Below are 19,819 nucleotides of genomic sequence, written 5' to 3' on the forward strand. Positions count from 1 at the left end.
TTGTGTTCCCTCTCTCGCTGGCTGTCTCTGTCAAATAAATGAATAAAATCTTAAAAAAAAAAAAAAAAGAAAAGAAAAGAAAAAGAAACCGGCTCCAAGATGACCCAGTGTTGGAATTTGCTGACAAGAACTGTAAAGCAGCTCTTAAGCTGACTTAAAGGAAAAGATAGTCATATTGAATGGACAGATGGAGGATTGCAAGAGAGAAATAAAAGTCTATAAAAATAAACAAAGTTAAATTCTACAACTGAAAAAATATGAGAAATACAAAAGAAAAAATCCACAAGATAGGCTTAATAGCAGATTGGCAATGGTAGAAGAAAAGGTAGGTAAACGAGTAAAGACTAATAGTAATCATCCGATGTGGAAACTAGAGAGAACAAGACCTGAGGCACTCGTGGAACCATGTCAAGCAGTCAAATATACACGTGATTAGAGCATCCGAAGGAGAGGAGAGAAAATGGGGCAGAAAGAATATTTGAGGAAACAGTGGCCAAAATTTCCAAAATTTGGTATAAAACATACATTTATGGATTCAATGATCACAGTGGGCCACAAGCAGTTTAAGTACAGGATAAAAACAAAAACACCCAGCACATCACAGTGAAGCTGAGGAAAACCAAAATAAAGAGAAATACTTGTAAGCATTCAGAGAATGATGACACATGACATACACGAGATCAACAGTTTGAATTTCTGATAACTTTTTATCAGAAATATGGAGGTAAGAAGATGATGGAATAACATTTTTAAAGCGCTGAAAGAAAAATATAGCCCAGAATTCTATATCCAGCGAAACATACCTTCAAAAATGGAGGTGCTATAAAGGCATTTAAAAATAAATCAAATGGAAGCTAAAAAATATTTGTAGCCACCAGACCTTCAGCAAAAAAATGCTGAAGAAGTCCTTCAGCTAAAAGTAAAATGACAGCAGGCGGGAACTTGGATTGGTGGAAGGGAACACAAGATCACTGAAAAGAGTAAACACGTGGATGAGTACAAAATGCTAAATCCCCCCCTCCTAATTTCTTTAAGACAAATGACTATTTAATATAAATAATACCACTCTATGGTGGTGTTTATAACATTTCTAGATATAAATGTATGATAAAAATATAAAGGACACAAGATCACAGATGAATTTTATTGTTCTCACATTTTATGTAAAATAGAGCAATATGAACCACGGACACTGCGCTAAGTTAAAAAATGGCTACTGTAATCTGCAGGGCAGTCACTGCAAAGTAAGAAAGAGGCACTGCTAGAAAGACCATAAAGGAATCCAAATAAAGTAATGAAAAGTACTGAGTTAACCCAAAAGAAGACAGGGAAGGACAAACAGAAGAATAAAAGAAGACATGGGCAATGGAGAACAAAGAGCAAAATGGCGGACCTAACACAACCAGATGAATAACCGCATTTAGCGTAAACGGAGCAAAGGCTCCAGTTAAATGGCATACGTTTGTCAGGGTGAAGAAGAAAGCTGTCCACAAGAAATGCACTTTAACTCTGAAGACATTAAAAATAAGAGAGTTATCGAGAGAGCTGATGTGGCTCTATTAGCATCAGGGCAGGTAGACTTCAGGACAAGGAGTACTGCCAGAGACAAAAAGGGACATTTCATAATGATAAAATAACCAAGCAGGAGGTCACACCAATCCTAAATGTGGACACATCTCCCAACGGCACTTCAGCATCTGTGAAGCACAAACCGACAGAAGGAGAGGGAGAAATACAGAATTTCACGATCACAGTGGGAGGTTTCGATACCCTATGGCAGGAAGTGATGGGACAAGTAAACGACTAAAAAATTAGAAAATGAACAAGGAAGTCACAGAACAAGAGACAATGTTTGCAGTATGTATGTCTGGCAAAGAACTTGTGTCCAGAATATACAAAGAACTCTCGCAAACACAGGACCAACCACGCGGTGAAAAGTAGGCAAGTGACTTGAGCGGATATTTCAAAGCAGAAGTTATATGAGGACCAAACAACCCATTAAAAGGATGGCTACACGGTTGTGTACGTTTTTCAAAGCTTGCACTTAAAATGTATCCTTAAGATCTGTGCATTTCACCGTATATAAGTTTTACCTTGATAAAAATGGTGCAGGAGGGCAAAGAAGGACCTAGGTTTGAACCCCAGCTCGGCCACGTGGTCTCGGTGGCTTTGGGCAAGTTACTGAAGCTCTCAGAGCCCCAGTGTCTTGATCTATAAATGGGCTGAAGATGGACCTTTCATGGGGCTGCTGCGAACATTCAACGTAACACCATAAAGAGGTGACCCAGGTGGTCCATATGAGGCGAGGCGCTCTATTACACAGCTTAGTGGTCTTTACTCCCCACCCACCTTCCGCCCCTCCCATCGCCCAGCTCTTCGAAATTCTCTCTCCACGGATTCCTGCAGCACAAGCAGCGGGGGAAAGGAGAGGGGGGAATGTCCTGACTCTCGCCACAGTGGGGGCGGCCACGTGGCTAAGAGAATGAAATCCCATTGCATCACGTCCTCACTCTGGCTGTCAACACGGTGTGGGAAAGGAACCATTCCTACTGGCAACGGGCCACTGTTCACATAGAGCCGTGCCCGAGAGCCCCGGAGAGCTGATGCACCTGACGCGGCGCCAGGTGCGGGGCCTCCTGGCTAGTGAGCACCTTCGTGCAGGAAAAGCTGGCTTATGTGGCATTCTAGCAACTAAAAGTGAGTTAAACAGCATAAAGACAACCTTGAGGTACTCCATGAAATAAAAATTAAACCCCGTCGAGTTTTAATATTAAATGTGAATATTCTGTATCAAAATGCTTGAAAACTTGCTAATCCTTATGTGTATATAAGCATATTGTGTCTCTATCTATCTATCTATCTATCTATCTATCTATCTATCTATCTATCATCTGCCTAGCTACCTATCAACACCTGTCTCTCACCATCATCGTCCATATCTAAATATCGGAGAATCCTTGCTTTTAGGGCTGACAGGATCCTTTGGTCTGTTTCATTTTGGTGGTATAAGGCAGAGACGCAGGGAGGTGAAGAACTTGTCTAAGGTCATGGGCTGGGTAGTGCACGGATCTTCTAGAATATCCTATCCTCCAGCCCAGACCTGATGGCGCAGGTACCCCCCCTGTGGTCAGCTTAGCTTCCCGCAGCCTCCTCGGTATCACCTGTGTGAGGAGCGGATATGCCCAGGGAACCGTACCTTGGCAACTCACGCCATGTGCAAAAGAGTACCCCAAAATGCAAGTGATTGATGCAGTTACTGAAGGAAGGTGGGCTGGAGATAGAAATCGGGGCTTCTGGTTTCAGTGACACGTGGAGCATTTCAGGAAAGGATTCCTGCGGTGGACGGGACAGTAGGGCTTGTTTATGCAAAGGAAGAAGCTGTTTCTATCTGTTGGGTGCTTGGCCAGATGCAAGGACAAAGTGATTTACAGCCGATGCGATGGGGAGTTTAAGAGAGATGGGCGCGTCAGCCTAAGGAAATCATTGGCAAGGGTCCGCGCTCGTTGGTGTAAGAAAGTTCGCGGCAGGATCTGAACGTGGAATTGAACAAGGGAGGGGCGCTGGAAGCCAAGAAATGCACCAAGTACCTTGACCACCACGTGCAGCATCATCTGTAGGCCGTTTTTGCCGGGGTACTTCCCCGCGATGTTAGCTGCGGACAAGTTGAAGAGGTTCGCTCCCGTTTCGGTGCAGATGGCGTGGACCAGCATTTTCTTCCCTACCCCCGATGGCCCTGCCAGCAGCAGGGATTTCACCAAAGGAGCCTTCTCGTGCACCGCTGCAGAACCTACGAAAGGCAGAGGCAAAGGCTCTAAAATCCTGCAGAGGAGCCAAGCGGCTCTGAGACGAGGATCCCTCTAGGCTGTTCCTGCAGCGCGTGACCCCAGTTTCTGCAACCGTGATGAATGTGTCCAAAGCATTTCTAACCGGAGGCACATCCCCCGTCGGAGTCGGCCTGTGACCCCTTTGATTTGTATGTCAGGGCTCGAGGTGGGGGCCACAGGATCTCCTTACTTACTCATTCTGTACGTGGCTTCCCTGCTACCCCTCACCCTAGAATTTCCTCCAAACTCCTAACTCTAACGAACATTCCTGCAAACACTTACCTCTGGCATGTTTTTTAGAGGGGGCGTTTTCTCTGCTTGTCGGCAGTGGTGTTACATTCTTTGAAAGCTTAGGAAAAGGAATGTGGACACACAGCTGGTGAGGGGGGCTGGGAATGTTCATTCGTGGTTCTCAGGAGGGAAAGGGGAGAAGCAGGAGCCAGGTGTAGTAGCCGGGCTTCCTCGACCTGCCCCGGGTTCCAGCCTGGCAGCAGGGGCTGAGTCAACCCGACACCTCTTGATGAAGTGCCTTGAGTCACTATGCAGGCACTCGGAGGCCCGCCACACCGCCCATCTCCTCCGGGCCAGAGCGGGACTCGGGCTCGAGCACCTCCTGTCGTCCTGAACCCAAGCGGAGCGCACGTTGGCACTAAGCAATTATAAAGTGAAATCCTGGAAAGTGCTGTGATCAAGACATCTACTATCATGTGACTTTGCTTTGGGGAGTGACGGGGCAGTTTGATCAGTTGTGACTATGTCCATATTACGATTATTATGGTGCCTTTTTTTTTCTAGTGTAACTGAAAAGATATAGGAAATTTACCAAATAATCAGGAACATAAACTTGGAAGCCAGTTCTGAGCGAGTGCTGTTTAAAATGAAGTGACGTCAGTGTGTGTTATTTGTGATATGTGAGGGGTACGGGAACGCAATGTGATAAAGGAGATTCTGTTGCTCAGGATAAGAGAGCCATGTCATTCACCGGGTGGTCCGTTGAGCACCTGGTATGGGGGCTGCTCAGTTCGTGGCTCTGGCTGGGGGCCGGTGGGGAAGAGTCAGGACTTGCCCTAGAGAGTTTATGGCCAGGACGGCGCTGAACCTGAGTGGATGTGACCAGGAGGGAGGCAAATAGTGCTGAGATCTGCGTAAGCCACGGAGGGTTCGGAGAAGAACCCAATTCCAGGCCAGGTGGGATGGGGGCCTCAGGCCCAACTTCTGGGAGAGAGTGTCACCTAAGCTGGCCTCTGAAGGGGCAGAACTGGAATGTGTAGAGACAGGGACCCTTGAGAAGATGCAGGGTGAGAGGGCGCAGTGACTGCGGGCCTGGGGTGGGAAGTCAGGCAGGTGCCGGCGAGCGGCAGATAATTCCTGCTGGTGATATGGCAGGGGACAGAAAGGGGCTGGGGAGGGAGACTAGTGCCAGCCGTAGGGGTCCCTGGGAGATGGCTGAGGGTTGCAGATTTGCCAAGGGTGCTGGCCGAGTGTCCTCCTCCCTTCCTTTTCTCCCTCTTCGTTCTGTGGGGCAGTCATATTTCTGGGAGGGTGAGTGGGTGAACGCAGACCAGATGCATCCTGGGTGCTCCCGTATCTGCCCAGGGGGCTTGGAAAGCTCACACCTCGTCCTGGGAGCCCTGGCTGAGGCTCTCGGGGCTTTGGAGGCCAGCGGGTGCTTGTGTTGCCTGGCCAGGGTGCAGAGTGGCCTCACGGCGTGTCCTTGGGGCCCTCTGCAGAGCGGCCGGGTTGGCTAGTCCTGGCAGTGGAGACCTGAACACAGGGCCAGCAAACACATTCTGTGTTGACACTGGATACGGTTTTAGATCTATGAAATTCAAAGGAAGCACCCGAAGGCAGGTCCGTAAATGTCCTTGTCTGTCTGGCCAGTTCGTGCCTTGCACACACACATACACACACAAGTCCTGAGAAGAAACGCCTGCTGGCCCTGAGGCTCGGGGAGGTCAGCAGCCGTAGGGACTTTGGGTTCTGGTGGGATGCTTCCTGAGCATCGTTCTTCTGATGCTTTTAGGCCCTCTTGGAAACGACATCCATCGTTTTGTATCCTCGAGCCAAGGATCGAACATCCCGCCTCCCTCAATGATGTCTTAAGAGTTCCATTAACAACATGCTGGGTCTTGGTGCTCTCTGCTCTACTGCTTTCCATCACACTGTGATGAGGGTTGAGGGCTAATTATTTTATTTGCATGGGCCTCGTAAATATTGCATATTAATTTTGTTGACCCCCAAAGTATCATATACTTATTTATGATATAAATTTTGCATATATATGAAATTTATGTTGACCTCCAATTCCATTTACTACTTCTGACATTAAATTAAAAGAGGAATGAACTGTTTCTTGCCAATAAGTCTAAGCCAAACTATTCCCATGTTATTTTAAAGCCAGTTAAACAAATAAAACACGATTTCTATTTCAGAATTGTCGTCAGAGCCGAGCCTGGCTGCCCCAGGTGACTCAGGTCGCACACATAAAAAGGTTATTAATGGTAAGAGCCAATGAGAGCAGCAGAGAGCGCTGTGACAGAGAGCCCCGCCCTTTCTGCACCTGTCGGCATTCCGCGGAACTGTGGGCCTTTGGTCTGAACAACCACGATCGAATCTTATTTAGCAGTTAGATTGGATGTCAGTGAAAACCGGCGGAGCCTTGATCCTTTAGATTCATGAAATACACTTTCGCTGGTGCATGAAAGGCCGGCTTTGTTAAGGAACTAGTAACAGAAGCCTGTGTGTAAAAGGCCAGCCTAACATTAGCCCTTTGTCTAATTTGATTAATTTTAATTGCAGGTGCTTGCTCTGGTTATTATCTCTCCAGATGACTGCCGACAGGACCTTCCGCCCAGAATGTTAAGCAGGTGCTCAGAAGTGGTGCAGACGTGCTCCCGGGTAGCACCTTCCTGTGCTCTCCGGGATGCACGGTCGTAATAGAACTACCCTCACTCAAAATCCTCAGCACCAAGAATTCAACCAGGAAGATGCTGCCAGAGGCAGCAAGTAGCGTACGCCTGCTTCTAGGAAACACCCACGGGGCGTGTGGACCCTTTACCTAGTGGCAAGATCCCGTACAGGGCGATGAGCTGTCGGACGTCCAGGAGGGAAGGCATGGGCTCTATGGATACCTGGCGAAGCGTGGTCCCCAGGTAGCTGTACTCTCCTGGGGGAACAGAAACAGAGGTTGAGTAAATGGGAGACTGTGCCGGTCCGAGCCGCGTGAGCTTGGCACCTGCAAAACTAACGCAGAATACATAGTCAACATTTCTGAGCAAAGAGAATGGGGTTGCAGAGGGTCACGGAGAACACATCTTCTCTCAGACAAAGGCTTGAGAAAATCCGTCCAGTCGTGCAAGCGCCTGCCTCTATCCTGGCTTCAGTGATGGGGCGTTCCGTTGCATAGGACACTAACCTCCAGGATTTCCAAAAATAACCTTTGCCTATCGAATATGTGAAGTGGAACAAAGTTCTCAAATGAAGGACATACAAAGTAGACTAAAATATGGTAGGCTTTATTTAATTTATATGTATATTCCAAGCGATTATGCCTAACATTTGCATAAACTTTAAAAATAAATTATTTAAGATCAATGTGGAATTTGTACTGGAGCAGTGTAAATCTGAACCTAAATGCAGTCATTTGAAAGGAAGGCTATGAGTCTAATTTAGGATAAATAGAAACATCTCCTTTCGCGGGTAATGTTCATTTACATTTTTATCATTTTCAAAGGATTACCAGAGGAATAATACAGAAATAAATCTTTACAGGTTTAATTAGAAGGCATCAAAGGTCTTAATTGTAACTCGTCATAAATCTGAAGTGCTATTTTCTAACTAATTTAGATAAGGTCACCAGGAAAATTAGTTTGCCTGTCTCCATTTGTCATGAAGAGGGACCTTTCCATGCTCAGACCGTTCTCTCTTGATTTGTACCTGGATCTGAAGGAAAAATACTCAGTGCGTGAGTCTCAGTGTCTTGATCATTTTTTCTTCTGACTTTTTCTTTCTGTAAGAAGTACGGATCTTGCAGAGCTTTCGATGTTCTACACGTATGTCCAATAGAATGCACAGGCGTGTATGTGGAAGAAGGAAAGCTTGAAAGCATTTTCGAATGCTAAGAAAATTAAAGACCAGCTAACGCTCGCTGTGTTGTTGTGGAGGGCAGGCTTTCGAAGCTCCCACATGAAAAAATAGTCCTTGGCAAGGACAATGGGTGTTGGTGGAGAGAATGAGCGATAGCGAAAGCTTCCACTGCAGCTTCCGATCCCCGCGCTTTTTAATGAGCAGGTAATAAACAGGAGAGTGGTTAATTTCACCTTCACTAGAGCAGGAGGAGATCCTGTAGCCACCAGTAAATCCAGTGCCTATTGCTGTAAACAGGACATTGGAGATGATCTGAAAGCAACCCCAATTTTCCTGCTTAAATAAATCCATATTAATACCCAGACGCACCATATTTTCTAGAACCTAACAGATTTCATTTAGACTCATCATAGTAAGTTGAATTAGTGGGTGTTGGTTCTGATGGAGCGAAGGACACCACCAGCCCCGGCCGCTTGCCGAGCGCTGAGCCCCATCTGGAAAGCGTGTGGCTGTGTTTCACCATAAACCCTTCCCATCCACTCAGGCAGAACTCAGAAACTTCAGGATTCCCTGCAGAGTTCCCAGGTCTTCCGCCAGAGAGGGAAGAAGGAAACAGTGGATGACAAGGCATTTTAACGACGAGGCATGGACAAGGGCAAGAAAGCCTACAACAGTGGATGGAAGAGAAACAGGGAACGTGTTACGGGTGGGTCTGACTGTGTTTCCTTACAATTCCCATGTTGAAATCCAGATCCCCAACATCTCAGAATGTGACCTCATTTGGAAACAGGGCCATTGCAGATATAACCAGTGAAGGTGAGGTCATTAAGGCAGGTCCCGGTGCCATATGACCGGTGGGTGTCCTTTGTGAAAGTGGCCATGTGCACACAGGTGTGAAGATGGACGCAGGGATGGGGAACGCCAGAGGCTGCAGCAAACCTCCAGGGGACAAGCCCAGGGATGAAATGATGAGGTCATAGGAACTCGGGGGCAGCAGGGCAGCCAGGCAGGAGGGCTGGCAGTCAAGCAAGAGAGATGTGGAGCTGGGGGGGGGGGTGTCCATAGAGGCTACGGCAAAGCAACTGCTTCTCCCTCAGACGCTCAGAAGGAATCAGCCCTGCTGACACTGATCTTGGACTTCTGGCCTCCAGACCGGGAGGGAATGTTTGTGACACCTGTTACAGCAACTCTAGCAAACGATACAGAAGGAGTAAAATAACGGAAGAGAATGGGGACATCAAAGCAGGAAAAAAAATGATGAGAAATAAAAAAATATTTGAGAAACAAGGGGGGATCAGCCTCTAATGTTGCATTCTACCCCACACAGCATTAAGGGGAGTATGAAGAAGAGAGCAATTTATAACAAGTCCTAGCCTCCCAAATACGTTCCTTGGGGACCAGAGGCGGAGGCCCAAGAGCAGACACTGACCCCCTCCTGACCACCCCCCCCCAGCGCAGGGACGCCCTGCCACCCCCCACTCCACCAGGGCTGCACATGCACCGCTTCCCAGCGACGCGGACGGGCACGTGTGTGACGTGGTGACGGGTCACGAGCACGGACTTGTTCATAAGCTGGATGCTGGATGCAGGCTGCCCAGCTCCCGGGACGAGGTTGAGTCCGTGTTGTGACAGCTCTGCCGAGATTGTGCAGGACGTACTGGGGTGCCACCTCCTCCGAAGCTTTGGGGGGCTTCATGTGTATAAATATGTAAGACATACCGTCTGAGATGCTAAGTTTTCTCCTCTGTAGGGCAGGCTCTGAACACCAAGGAGAGTACAAGAAACACTAACTCTGTCCTCAGGTCAATGTCCCCCAAAGGCACAGTGACAACCACGGGTGGGGCCCGATAGTTTGGGGGAATATGAATTGTGTGTGCTCTCCCTGTATTTTGGCCTCAGGCAGTCGCCCTGTGCTCGTTGCTTCTGTGATGCAGGCTGGTGGGGGGACACCCACAGAGACACCATGAAGTCACAAGCCCTCCGACTGGCAGCCCCCCGAGCCTGCCAAAGACTGGGCAAGAATGCCACCACCAGCAAAGCAGGACAACAGGTTGCTCGGCGCCAAGCCAAGCACACCCTCTAAATGCCCCATCTCCTAACTCACTATTCACAGCGATTTAATGAGGCAGGAGCTGCTAGTGTTCCCCTAATTGTGGAAACTGAGGCACAGAAGGATCACATAAAGGGCAAGCATCCTTCAGAAGGTGAGGGGTGGGGAAGGGGACATTCTGTCTTTCACGTTTTATTTCTTTTAAAGCATTATTTATTCATTCTTGGATTCATTATAATTTATTTTCTAAAGTGATTTTTCTCTTTATTTCTAATATTCCTTGAGTTTTGTCAGCTCATTTCCGAGTTTTTCTAATTCCATTCTATGTATTCTTATATTTCTTCTGTAATTTTCGTACTGTATGTTAGCTTGCTTGGAAGAGTGGGCTCCATTTATATGTCCTTTTGTGATGTTAATTTGCTCCATATTCTTTTTTTTAATGTTTTTTTAAATTATATTATGTTAGTCACCATACAGTACATCCCTGGTTTTTGATGTAAAGTTCGATGATTCATTACTAGCGTATAACACCCAGTGCACCATGCAATACGTGCCCTCCTTACTACCCATCACCAGTCTATCCCATTCCCCCACCCTCTCCCCTCTGAGGCCCTCAGTTTGTTTCCCAGAGTCCATAGTCTCTCATGCTTCATTCCCCCTTCTGATTACCCCCCCTTTCTTACCCCTTTCTTCCCCTACCGATCCTCCTAGTTCTTATGTTCCATAGATGAGAGAAGCCATATAATAATTGTCTTTCTCTGCCTGACTTATTTCACTTAGCATTATCTCCTCCAGTGCCATCCATGTTGCAGCAAATGTTGAGAAATCGTTCTTTTTGATAGCTGAGTAATATTCCATTGTATATATGGACCACAACTTCTTAATCCAGTCATCTGTTGAAGGGCATCTCGGCTCCTTCCATGATTTAGCTATTGTGGACAATGCTGCTATGAACATTGGGGTGCATATGTCCCTTCTCTTCACTACGTCTGTATCTTTGGGGTAAATACCCAGTAGTGCAATGGCTGGGTCATAGGGTAGCTCAATTTTTAACTTTTTAAGGGACCTCCATACTGTTTTCCAGAGTGGTTGTACCAACTTGCATTCCCACCAACAATGTAGGAGGGATCCCCTTTCTCCACATCCTCTCCAGCAACTGTTGTTTCTTGCCTTGTCAATTTTTGCCATTCTAACTGGCATAAGGTGGTATCTTAGTGTGGTTTTGATTTGAATTTCCCTGATGGCTAATGATTTTGAACATTTTTTCATGTGTCTATTAGCCATTTGTATGTCTTCACTGGAAAAGTGTCTGTTCATATCTTCTGCCCGTTTTATGATTTATTTGTTTCTCGTGTATTGAGTTTGAGAAGTTCTTTGTAGATCTTGGATACCAGTCTTTTATCTGTAGTGTCATTTGCAAATATATTCTCCCATTCCGTGGGCTGCTCATATTCTTTCTTTTTGATAGAAACATTGCATGGGCTTTGATCTTGGATGTTTCCATTGCTTAATTTTATGTGAGGTAGAACTTCTCTACTTTTAGAAGAAAGTTTGGCACGGGGCAGCTTTTTAAATGTCATAGAGCCCCCTCTTCTGTTGTTTCCAGATAAATTAGAAGCAGGGTGGTGTGCGTTTTTTGAGGTGGCCGAGCCCCTCGCAGTTTCGGCTGCAGTTGCTGCCCGGTCCACTGCGCCTCCTCCTGAATGCCTGTGGGTTATTTTGGCGTTCCTCTGCTCTGTGTCCCCAGTGGCTTGTACTTTGGGGTGTGAGGGGCACCTCGTCATTTAGTTTGTAAATGTTGTCCGCTGGTTTCTGTTTTCGCTCTCTGGCTGCTCTGCCTGCTTTTACGTGGGGGTTTGGGACGATCCACTGCCATCTTTCAAGCTAAGGATTTTAACTGGGAAAAAATAAGGAAAACATGGAAAAGCCCATGTGGCAGTTTGACTGATTTTGTTAGACCGAGTCATTTTCTTCTCATTTTTTTTTATTTCAAACTTCTTATGCAAATTCTAGTTCGTTAACTTGCAGCGCAATATCGGTTTCTGGAGTAGAATTCAGTGATTCCTCACTTACGTACAACACCCAGTGCTCGTCCCAAGTGCCTTCCTTAATCCCCTCCCCCATCTAGCTCTCCCCCACCCACCTCCCTCCAGCAACCCTCCATTTGGTCTGTATGTTTAAGAGTCTCGTATGTTTTGTTTCTCTCTTTTTCCCTTTTCCCCCGCTTCCATATGTTCATCTGTTCTGTTTCTTAAATTCCACATATGAGTGAAATCATACAGTATTTTTCTTTCTCTGACTGACTTATTTCGCTTAGCACAATACTAACTCCATTCACATCGTTGCAAATGGCAGGATTTCATTCTGTTCGATGGCTGAATAACATCCCACTGTATATACACCACGTCTTTGTCCATTCATCAGTCAATGGAACTTGGGCTCTTTCCACAGCTTGGTTAATGTCGATAAGGCTGCTATAAACATCAGGGTGCATGTACCCCTTCAAATCTGTATTTTTGTAGCCTTTGGGTAAATACCTAGTAGTACAATTGCTGGGTCATAGGGTAGCTCTATTTGTAACTTTTAGAGGAAGCCCCATACTGTTTTCCAGAGTGGCTGCCCCAGTTTGCCTTCCCACCAACAGTACAAGAGGCTTTCCCTTTCTCCACATCCTCACCAACATCTGTTGTTTCTTGTGTTGTTAGTTTTAGCCATTCTGATAGGTGTGAGGTGGGATCGCATCATGGCTGTGATTTGCATTTCCCTGATGATGAGTGATGTTGAACATCTTTTCATGTGTCTGTTGGCCATCTGCATGTCTTCTTTGGAGACAGGTCTATTCATTAGACTGGGTCGTTTTCACCTGAGGTCTGACTGTGTTCACTTTGGCCTTAAGTGTCATAAAGGTGCTGTCTGGAAACCGAAAGATCATTGCGAAGTCCAAGATGGGTAAGACATCAAACAGAAGATGAGAAATATGACCATTAATTTATTTTTGGAGACTCCACCTTGTGCCAGGCACTGTCTAAACACTAGAAATTCAGTGATGAACAAAAACACTGGATGTCAAAGGAAAATACGGAAGGAGAAGGAGAAGTCAGGGATTCTCAGCCACAAGGAAAGGGACAGTGTTCTGTTAACAATGTCATGTTTTCATATGCACAGAATTAACAGAGCAAACTCAAGGGAATCCAGGAGAGAACCCTTTGGTAATTGAACAAGAGACACAAAAAATAAATAGAAACCCAATATATAGTCCAGTATATGTCCTGGTAAAATTCTTATACTGTTAGGAAATACGAATGCTCCCCCAGGCCCTCAAGAAGGAACTGTGGCTTTATTTCAAAGGCATTAAAGTAATCATTTTTTGATCAAAGGGAAATGTCAACCTTCATGTTCCTACAGGCCAAAATTAGGTCAATGTGTAATATAATACAATGAAAACGAGAGATTCCATGTTTCTACACTGATACCACAACAATTTAAAAAGAGGGTGGGAAGGACATTTCTTTCTAGAAAAATGGCACCTACTAAATATAGAAGGGATGATAGAAAGAGAACACCCCCATTTTGCACCTGCCCTAGCAGTAACTGATACGGGCAAAAATCACTGGTGGAGGATAAAAACTTTAAGCCAGCTGGCAACAACATCTCCAGAGCCTCGAAGAATCCCCCCCACCCCAGATTATTCATTAACTAGGAAGGGGAGAGTGAAGCTTAACTGTGGAGAAATCTGGGGAACAGCACTTTGGCCAGTGATGAAACTTAACATCCCCAGTGACGGGACACACGTGCCCCCAACATGAAACACTGAGAAGGACATAATATCAGCTCCGTGGTCTGCTTGCCAGAAACATTTAACCTGAATCAAGCATGAGGAAACCATCAAACCATTTCTGTCGAAGGGCAGTCTGTGAAACAGCTCAGACTCTGACAATGTCAATGGCGTGAAAGATGCCGGGTTGGAAGTTCTAGATTAAAGGCGTGAAAGGCGACTAAACAGGTATGAGCACCACGGCCACGGTCCTTGATTGGCTTTCGGATTCAGAAAGACAAAAATGTATAAAGGACATTATTAGGACAATTAGGGGAGTTGATTACCTACTAGGTATTAAGTAATAGCATTGCAGTAATGCCAAGATGTCTGAGGGCGATTATCCTTCTGTGGTTATGCGGGAGAATGTTCTGGTTCGTGGCAGATGCGAGAAAGCGAACATTAAACCTGCCCTAGGGTGCTGGGATTATGAAAAATTTTAAGCTTTAAGTGTGTTTTCAGGTCATCATGTTGTTTTTTTTAAAATTAAGAGAAAACATTCAGTGGGCCCAGTGATAGCAAATGTCCCCCGTCCTTCCTTCCAGTTATGTCTGTGGTGGCCCCTTCTGGAAGGAATTCTTCCCGTAAGAACTGTGTGTTGTTCAAGTTCCAGGTGCTGTTCCCCTGGGGCATTTTGTTTAAACCTGAAAGTATGAACAAGTCTTCATTTCCTCAGCTTAGCTTATGCCAGACGGAATGCCCCAAGGAGAGTTGGTAGTAGGCTCAAAAACCTGCCTCTACCACATTCGGGGAGAGAGCTGGACCTGCGGGTTCACGGCGCAGAATGAATTCAAATCCATTCAGTCCAACAAAAATCTACTACAAACCACTACGGGCCAGGTTTTGGTTTGGACAAACATGCAAATGAAACATATTTCCAGCTGTTGGGACCTCAAAACCCAAGGGGCGACATATACGGCACATACACGTGTTGATTTTGGTGTACCTTACCGATGTAATCGGAGAGGTTAACTTTCAGAGCCTGGATCAGCAACCCTTCTTCCACCAGTTCCTTATACAGAGACTCAATGGTCCTGGTGATAAAGCAGACCGGCTATTCCGTGAGCAGACACATAAAACCAGCATTTCTGTTAATCACCACATATGCAGAGAACTTTCACCAGATCTATTTCTAAGCGCATTTGTATCTATGCAAATAAGTTGATTTTTGGAAGCGTTTCTACAATTTGGGGAGAGTCTAGGCTTTAAAAACAATACTTTTGCTCATCCATGTGTACATCTGACATTTCCCATTAATAAGAATTATATCCATGGGCATCTGAGACCAGCCACAGCTCCTGCAGTCTGCCCTTTCATTAGTCCTTGTGATGGCGCAGATATGAATTAGAAATTGACCAATAAAAGTAGCGCAATGGGCCCACAATTATATGTTCAGTTAGCATCTGCAAGCCGTAGTAGATCATTAATCCTTCACAGAATTGATGTTTCTTTTTAACCCAATAGCATAATAGTTTAGAAGAAATATCTATAAAGAACCAAGGCTTATAGGGGAACTCATTCTACTACGAAAGACAAAATGTCTAATGCAGTGACTGTGATGATTTTTTTAGGAGAATGCTATACTTTTCCATAGTGTTTACAGATATTAAAACCACTTCCCAAGGGGGGCTTGGGCATATAGCCAGCACACTGGTAATTTATATTCATTGAGGAAAAACTCAAGACAGTATCCTACTTAATGAATGAAACTCCTAGTGAAATTAACTGGGGCTTGGCTTGTAGGAATTTAGATAGGTCAAGCTCAGGTATTGAGTTTAATCCTTTGAGATGTTTTGTTTACTTCCTTTTCATTTCTAGGGGCCTTATGCTTTAGTTCTACCCTAGTCTTTCTTTAGAATGAAGGATTGTAAATATAACTACATTTAACCAGTTCTTTGTTCTATGATCCAGGTTAGTACGATCAAGAATATCAGTTATATTTAAGCCAAATACCATTGGGATAAATGTTAATTCAATGACCCCAGTCTTTGATTGACTAGAATTTTATTCTTTCAAATATATTTAAAATAGTGTTTAAATTAAAATAGCATTTAAGATTCTGCCACGAATTACGAAGGTTTTAATTGTAATGGGATTTGGGATAACAATATCTGACCTGCAAGGAAGTACCAAATGTAGGTTTTTAACTAGAACACTGATTTAATATAAACATAGAATAGATGCATAAAATATTAACGTAAAATTGAAGATTCTCTAAAACAATCAAAACAAAATATATTAAGAAGCCTGGAACACAAGCCTATATTTGGATCTTTCCAGTGAAATGAGCTTCTGTTAAGGAATCAAACATTTTCAACTTTAAAACTACCTTCGTGTGATAGAGTACTGGTGTCAGGCTGATGTTAACTTGATGAGACAAACGACGTTGTCTTACTAGGCATGAGCCCTAGTCTAGAGACATAGGGTCTCCAAAATTGAAATGAAAAGTCTTCCCGGAATGAGACAGCCAGCTGTTTCTGTGCTTTTGGGCATAAAAGTGAAGAAAATAATCCTGGTCTCTCCTCGTTCTGCTATAGAATCGCCCGCGGCTCACTTACAACGGTCCGTCGGTGCAGGGGCCCGGGCGAGAACATACTCAGTGTCTAATGGCTCTGTTCACCAGCCCCGTGTGTGTGGTCTGTCTTGTTTAAGCTGCATTTTACTTGGCAAACCCATCCTTACAGGCACGAGAAGGTGAATGAATGATTTTAATTTCGTGATTGGGTCATATTGGTAGATTTGATTTTAGCTCTGGTTTGTGTCTGGATAAGGCACTTTGCATAAACTTCTTCACCTGCAAGACTGTACTTGGTTTTGGGACTAATGTAAGAGCAAAGGAGAAAAGTGGGTTTTACAAGCTATTAAAAGACACCTGTGGCCTGTGGCACTATGTGCATGCGTGGGCTGAACCCCCGTCTAGAGAAGGCACCGTGATGCCCCTTGGGTCCCCAGGAGGCATCAGTGTTGGTGCCTGGAGGGATCGGTGCCCCAGGAACTGGGCACCTGACTTTCAGGATGCTGACCAAGCCACTCTTAGGCAGCAGTCAGCCACAGCGTCTTAACCTCGAACCTGTCCCCAAATGATGGAGCCTCAAGTGAGGAGAGCTGCCCCTACAGGTGCCCTGTAGGAGCCTTTCCTCTACAGAGCCAAAGCCCACATGCCCTTCTGGCTGTCTCTCCAGAGGCTGCCTGCCAGGCTCCAGGCACATGCACTAGCCCTGGAGCACTCTTATCTCCTATTTCCTTCTGGATGGTTCTAAGCTGGCTTCCTTCCTCGTGGATCTGCTCTCAAGCAGAGTCTGGGAATGTATCCCTGGTAGCCAGGGGATGACTAGGAAACTCTCCCACACAGGGGAGCAATCCGTGGTATCCATTAACAAAATCCATGGGAAGAACAGTAGACCTTCAGAATGATTTCTGACATTCACTTGTGAGGGATTGCATCTTATTTTATTTTTGCTTACTTATTTAACTGCAGTATAATTGACATTCAATATCCTATTGGTTTCAGATGTGTATCATAGTGATTCAATATTTTTATACGTTACAAACTGATCCCCGTAAGTCTAGTTATTAGACTGGCACAATACAAAGTTATTACAATATTATTGACTATATTCCCTATGCTGTATATTACATCCTCATGACTTACTTATTTTATAAGACGTTTGTACCTCTTGATCCCCTTCCCCTCTTTCACCTGTCCCCCAGGCCTCCCCCAGCTGGTGACCACTAGCTTGTTTCCTGCACCTGTTTTTTAGATTCCACTACATTCCTTGAAAATATCTGAAAACCTAGGTCCTATTTATTTCCAATGTCAAAGCACTGAAGGGCCATTTCAGCTTAAAAAATGAGCACTTAAAATGACTCAAGAGTATCAAATTTGGCCAGTGGAGCTCAAGGCAATGGAAACACCCCTCGATGAGGCAAAACTCCATCCTTCCCTTCAACGAGCATTTGTGAAGTGCCTCAGTGGGCCGGGCCCAGGATGGGGCAGAAACTGGGAACAGTCTCTGTCCTTGAAGAGTGTCAGTACTCCCTCAAAAGTTGGATCAGGATGCCATTTCTTGAACAATTTCTTAAGAACCCCCCAAATTTTGGGGTGCCTGGGTGGCACAGTCAGTTAAGCATCCAACTCTTGATTTCTGCTCAGGTCATGATCTCGGGGTCATGGGATCGAGCCCCGGGTTAGGCTCCTCTCTTGGCATGGAGTCTGCTCGGGAGTCTCTCTCTCCCCCTCTGCCCCTCCCTGTGCTTTTGCACTCCCTCTCTTTCTCTCAAATAAATAAATAAAATCTTAAAAAAAAAGAACCCTATAAATTTTAAAACTTAAAAAAGTTGCACGATCTCAGAGGCCCTCTGGCATCCATCCTTCGGCGTACATCTTTGCAGGCTAGGGGGCCACTCTATACGGGACTGCAGAGTGGCCCCAGCACTTCCAGGGTGGAGGAGGTATGGTGGGCAGAGAGGGGTGCCTTTCCCGGCTGGGGCCACGGACTTTTGTTGTGACCTACCCTCTGCTCGGGAGTGGGGAGGGGGTCCCTCAATGGGCAGTACAAGTGTAGAGCACACCTCACCTGTCAGCTGTCAGATCTTTGTCCTTCTTCCCTCTTTTCCCTTTTCTGCCTTTCTTTCCTTTCTTTTTCTGGAAAAAACAGAAATAGCCAACAATTTAATAAAAACAAGTGTGCAAATTAGCTCTAGAACTTTGGTAGGGCAGCTCTTTTTGGTAGTGGTGGCAGGGAACGGGATGGGAACGTCTATTGTGGCACAATGAACGTGTGGTTGCCACATTTTCCTGGACGGAGGGCTTGGCCTGGGAAATCGCAGGTTGCTTATGTGGGCATGTCCCTGGGTGGGTAGACAGTGAGGTCGCCCCTGCGAAGCCTGCACAGGGCCTGATTGCCAACAGGCACCGAGCATTCTGGCTCTCTTCTTGGGGGTTCTCATCTACAAAGGCTGAGAGCGCCGTGTGCCCAGGCCATCGAGTTGTGCTGGTCTTTGACACCGAATCTCGTGCCCTGTTAGGATCTGGCCCCGGACCTGGATCCTAGAGGGCTCTGCATTCTGATCACTGTGACAGCTGGAGGGAAGTGCTGGGAATCCGATCTTTCAAAACAGTGCTGATCGTGTCACTCCTCTTTTCAAAGCATCCACTGGTACCTCCCCATTGCCCACAGGATGAAGTTAAAGTTCACGCGCATGGCGGATGGAGTTCTCCCAGCCTGGCCCTCTTCCTTTCCTGGCTCGTCTTCTTTCTCAGACCTCCTCGGGCCCCCCATGCTCCCCACCACACAGACTATCAGGTACTTTCTTACTGTCTCAGCATCTTTCATTCCTCCACGTCCACGTCCTTATTCATTCATTATTTTTATTGCTGTATAATTTATGCTCAGTGAGTACACCCATGTCCAGGCTGATTGACTTTCGCATTTAATTTCTACATATAACCACATAAACACTGGCCAGTTCAACATCTACAACATGACCTATCGCTCATGCTGCTTTCCAGTCTGCGGGTAGCCACTCCCCTGACCTAACCGTGACTTCACACTGCCTGCTGCTGTACACGGAACTGTGCAGTGGAAACTCCCTGTATCCGGTTCTTTCAGCCGATATGATGATTGCAAGATTCACTTATGTGGTTGCTCATAGCGATACTTCATGATTTTCAGGTTTTTACACATTAAATTTTTATTTTGAGAAAATGGTAGATTCACATACAATCATAAGAAATAATACAGAGATCCTGAGTAACTTTTACCAGGTTTCTCTCAATGGTAACATCTTACAGAACTATCTTACAAGGTCACAACCAAGACACTGGTATTGACGCTGGCACAGTCAAGATACAGAACATTTCTGTCTCCGCCAGGATCCCTCAGGTACTGCTCTACAGCGGCAGAACCTCAGAGAGAGTTCTCTTAGGCACGCCGTTATAGATGGAGTACTGCTCTATAGCCCTTTCCTGACCCACTCACTTCCCTCCCACGGGCACCCCACCTTTAACCCCTGGAAACCACGAATCTGTCTTACGTTTTTGTA

At 45.7% G+C, this 19,819-nt stretch overlaps 1 protein-coding gene across 1 annotated transcript in view; it reads right to left on the reverse strand.

The window, feature by feature from the left end:
* DRC11 (dynein regulatory complex subunit 11) overlaps positions 1-19,819 on the reverse strand; it is a 146,810-nt gene that overhangs the window by 32,415 nt on the left and 94,576 nt on the right. Inside the window, exons 12-15 of the mRNA XM_045794047.2 lie at positions 18,352-18,419; positions 14,726-14,808; positions 6,883-6,990; positions 3,588-3,787 (exon numbers count right to left, since the gene is read on the reverse strand). Of these exons, the coding sequence (XP_045650003.2) occupies positions 3,588-3,787; positions 6,883-6,990; positions 14,726-14,808; positions 18,352-18,419 (459 nt within the window). The remainder of the gene's footprint in view (positions 1-3,587; positions 3,788-6,882; positions 6,991-14,725; positions 14,809-18,351; positions 18,420-19,819) is intronic.

The sequence above is a fragment of the Ursus americanus genome, chromosome 1 (assembly GCF_024610735.1).
Source record: "Ursus americanus isolate L20-20 chromosome 1, mUrsAme1.1.p, whole genome shotgun sequence".
Taxonomy (NCBI): Eukaryota; Metazoa; Chordata; class Mammalia; order Carnivora; family Ursidae; genus Ursus; species Ursus americanus.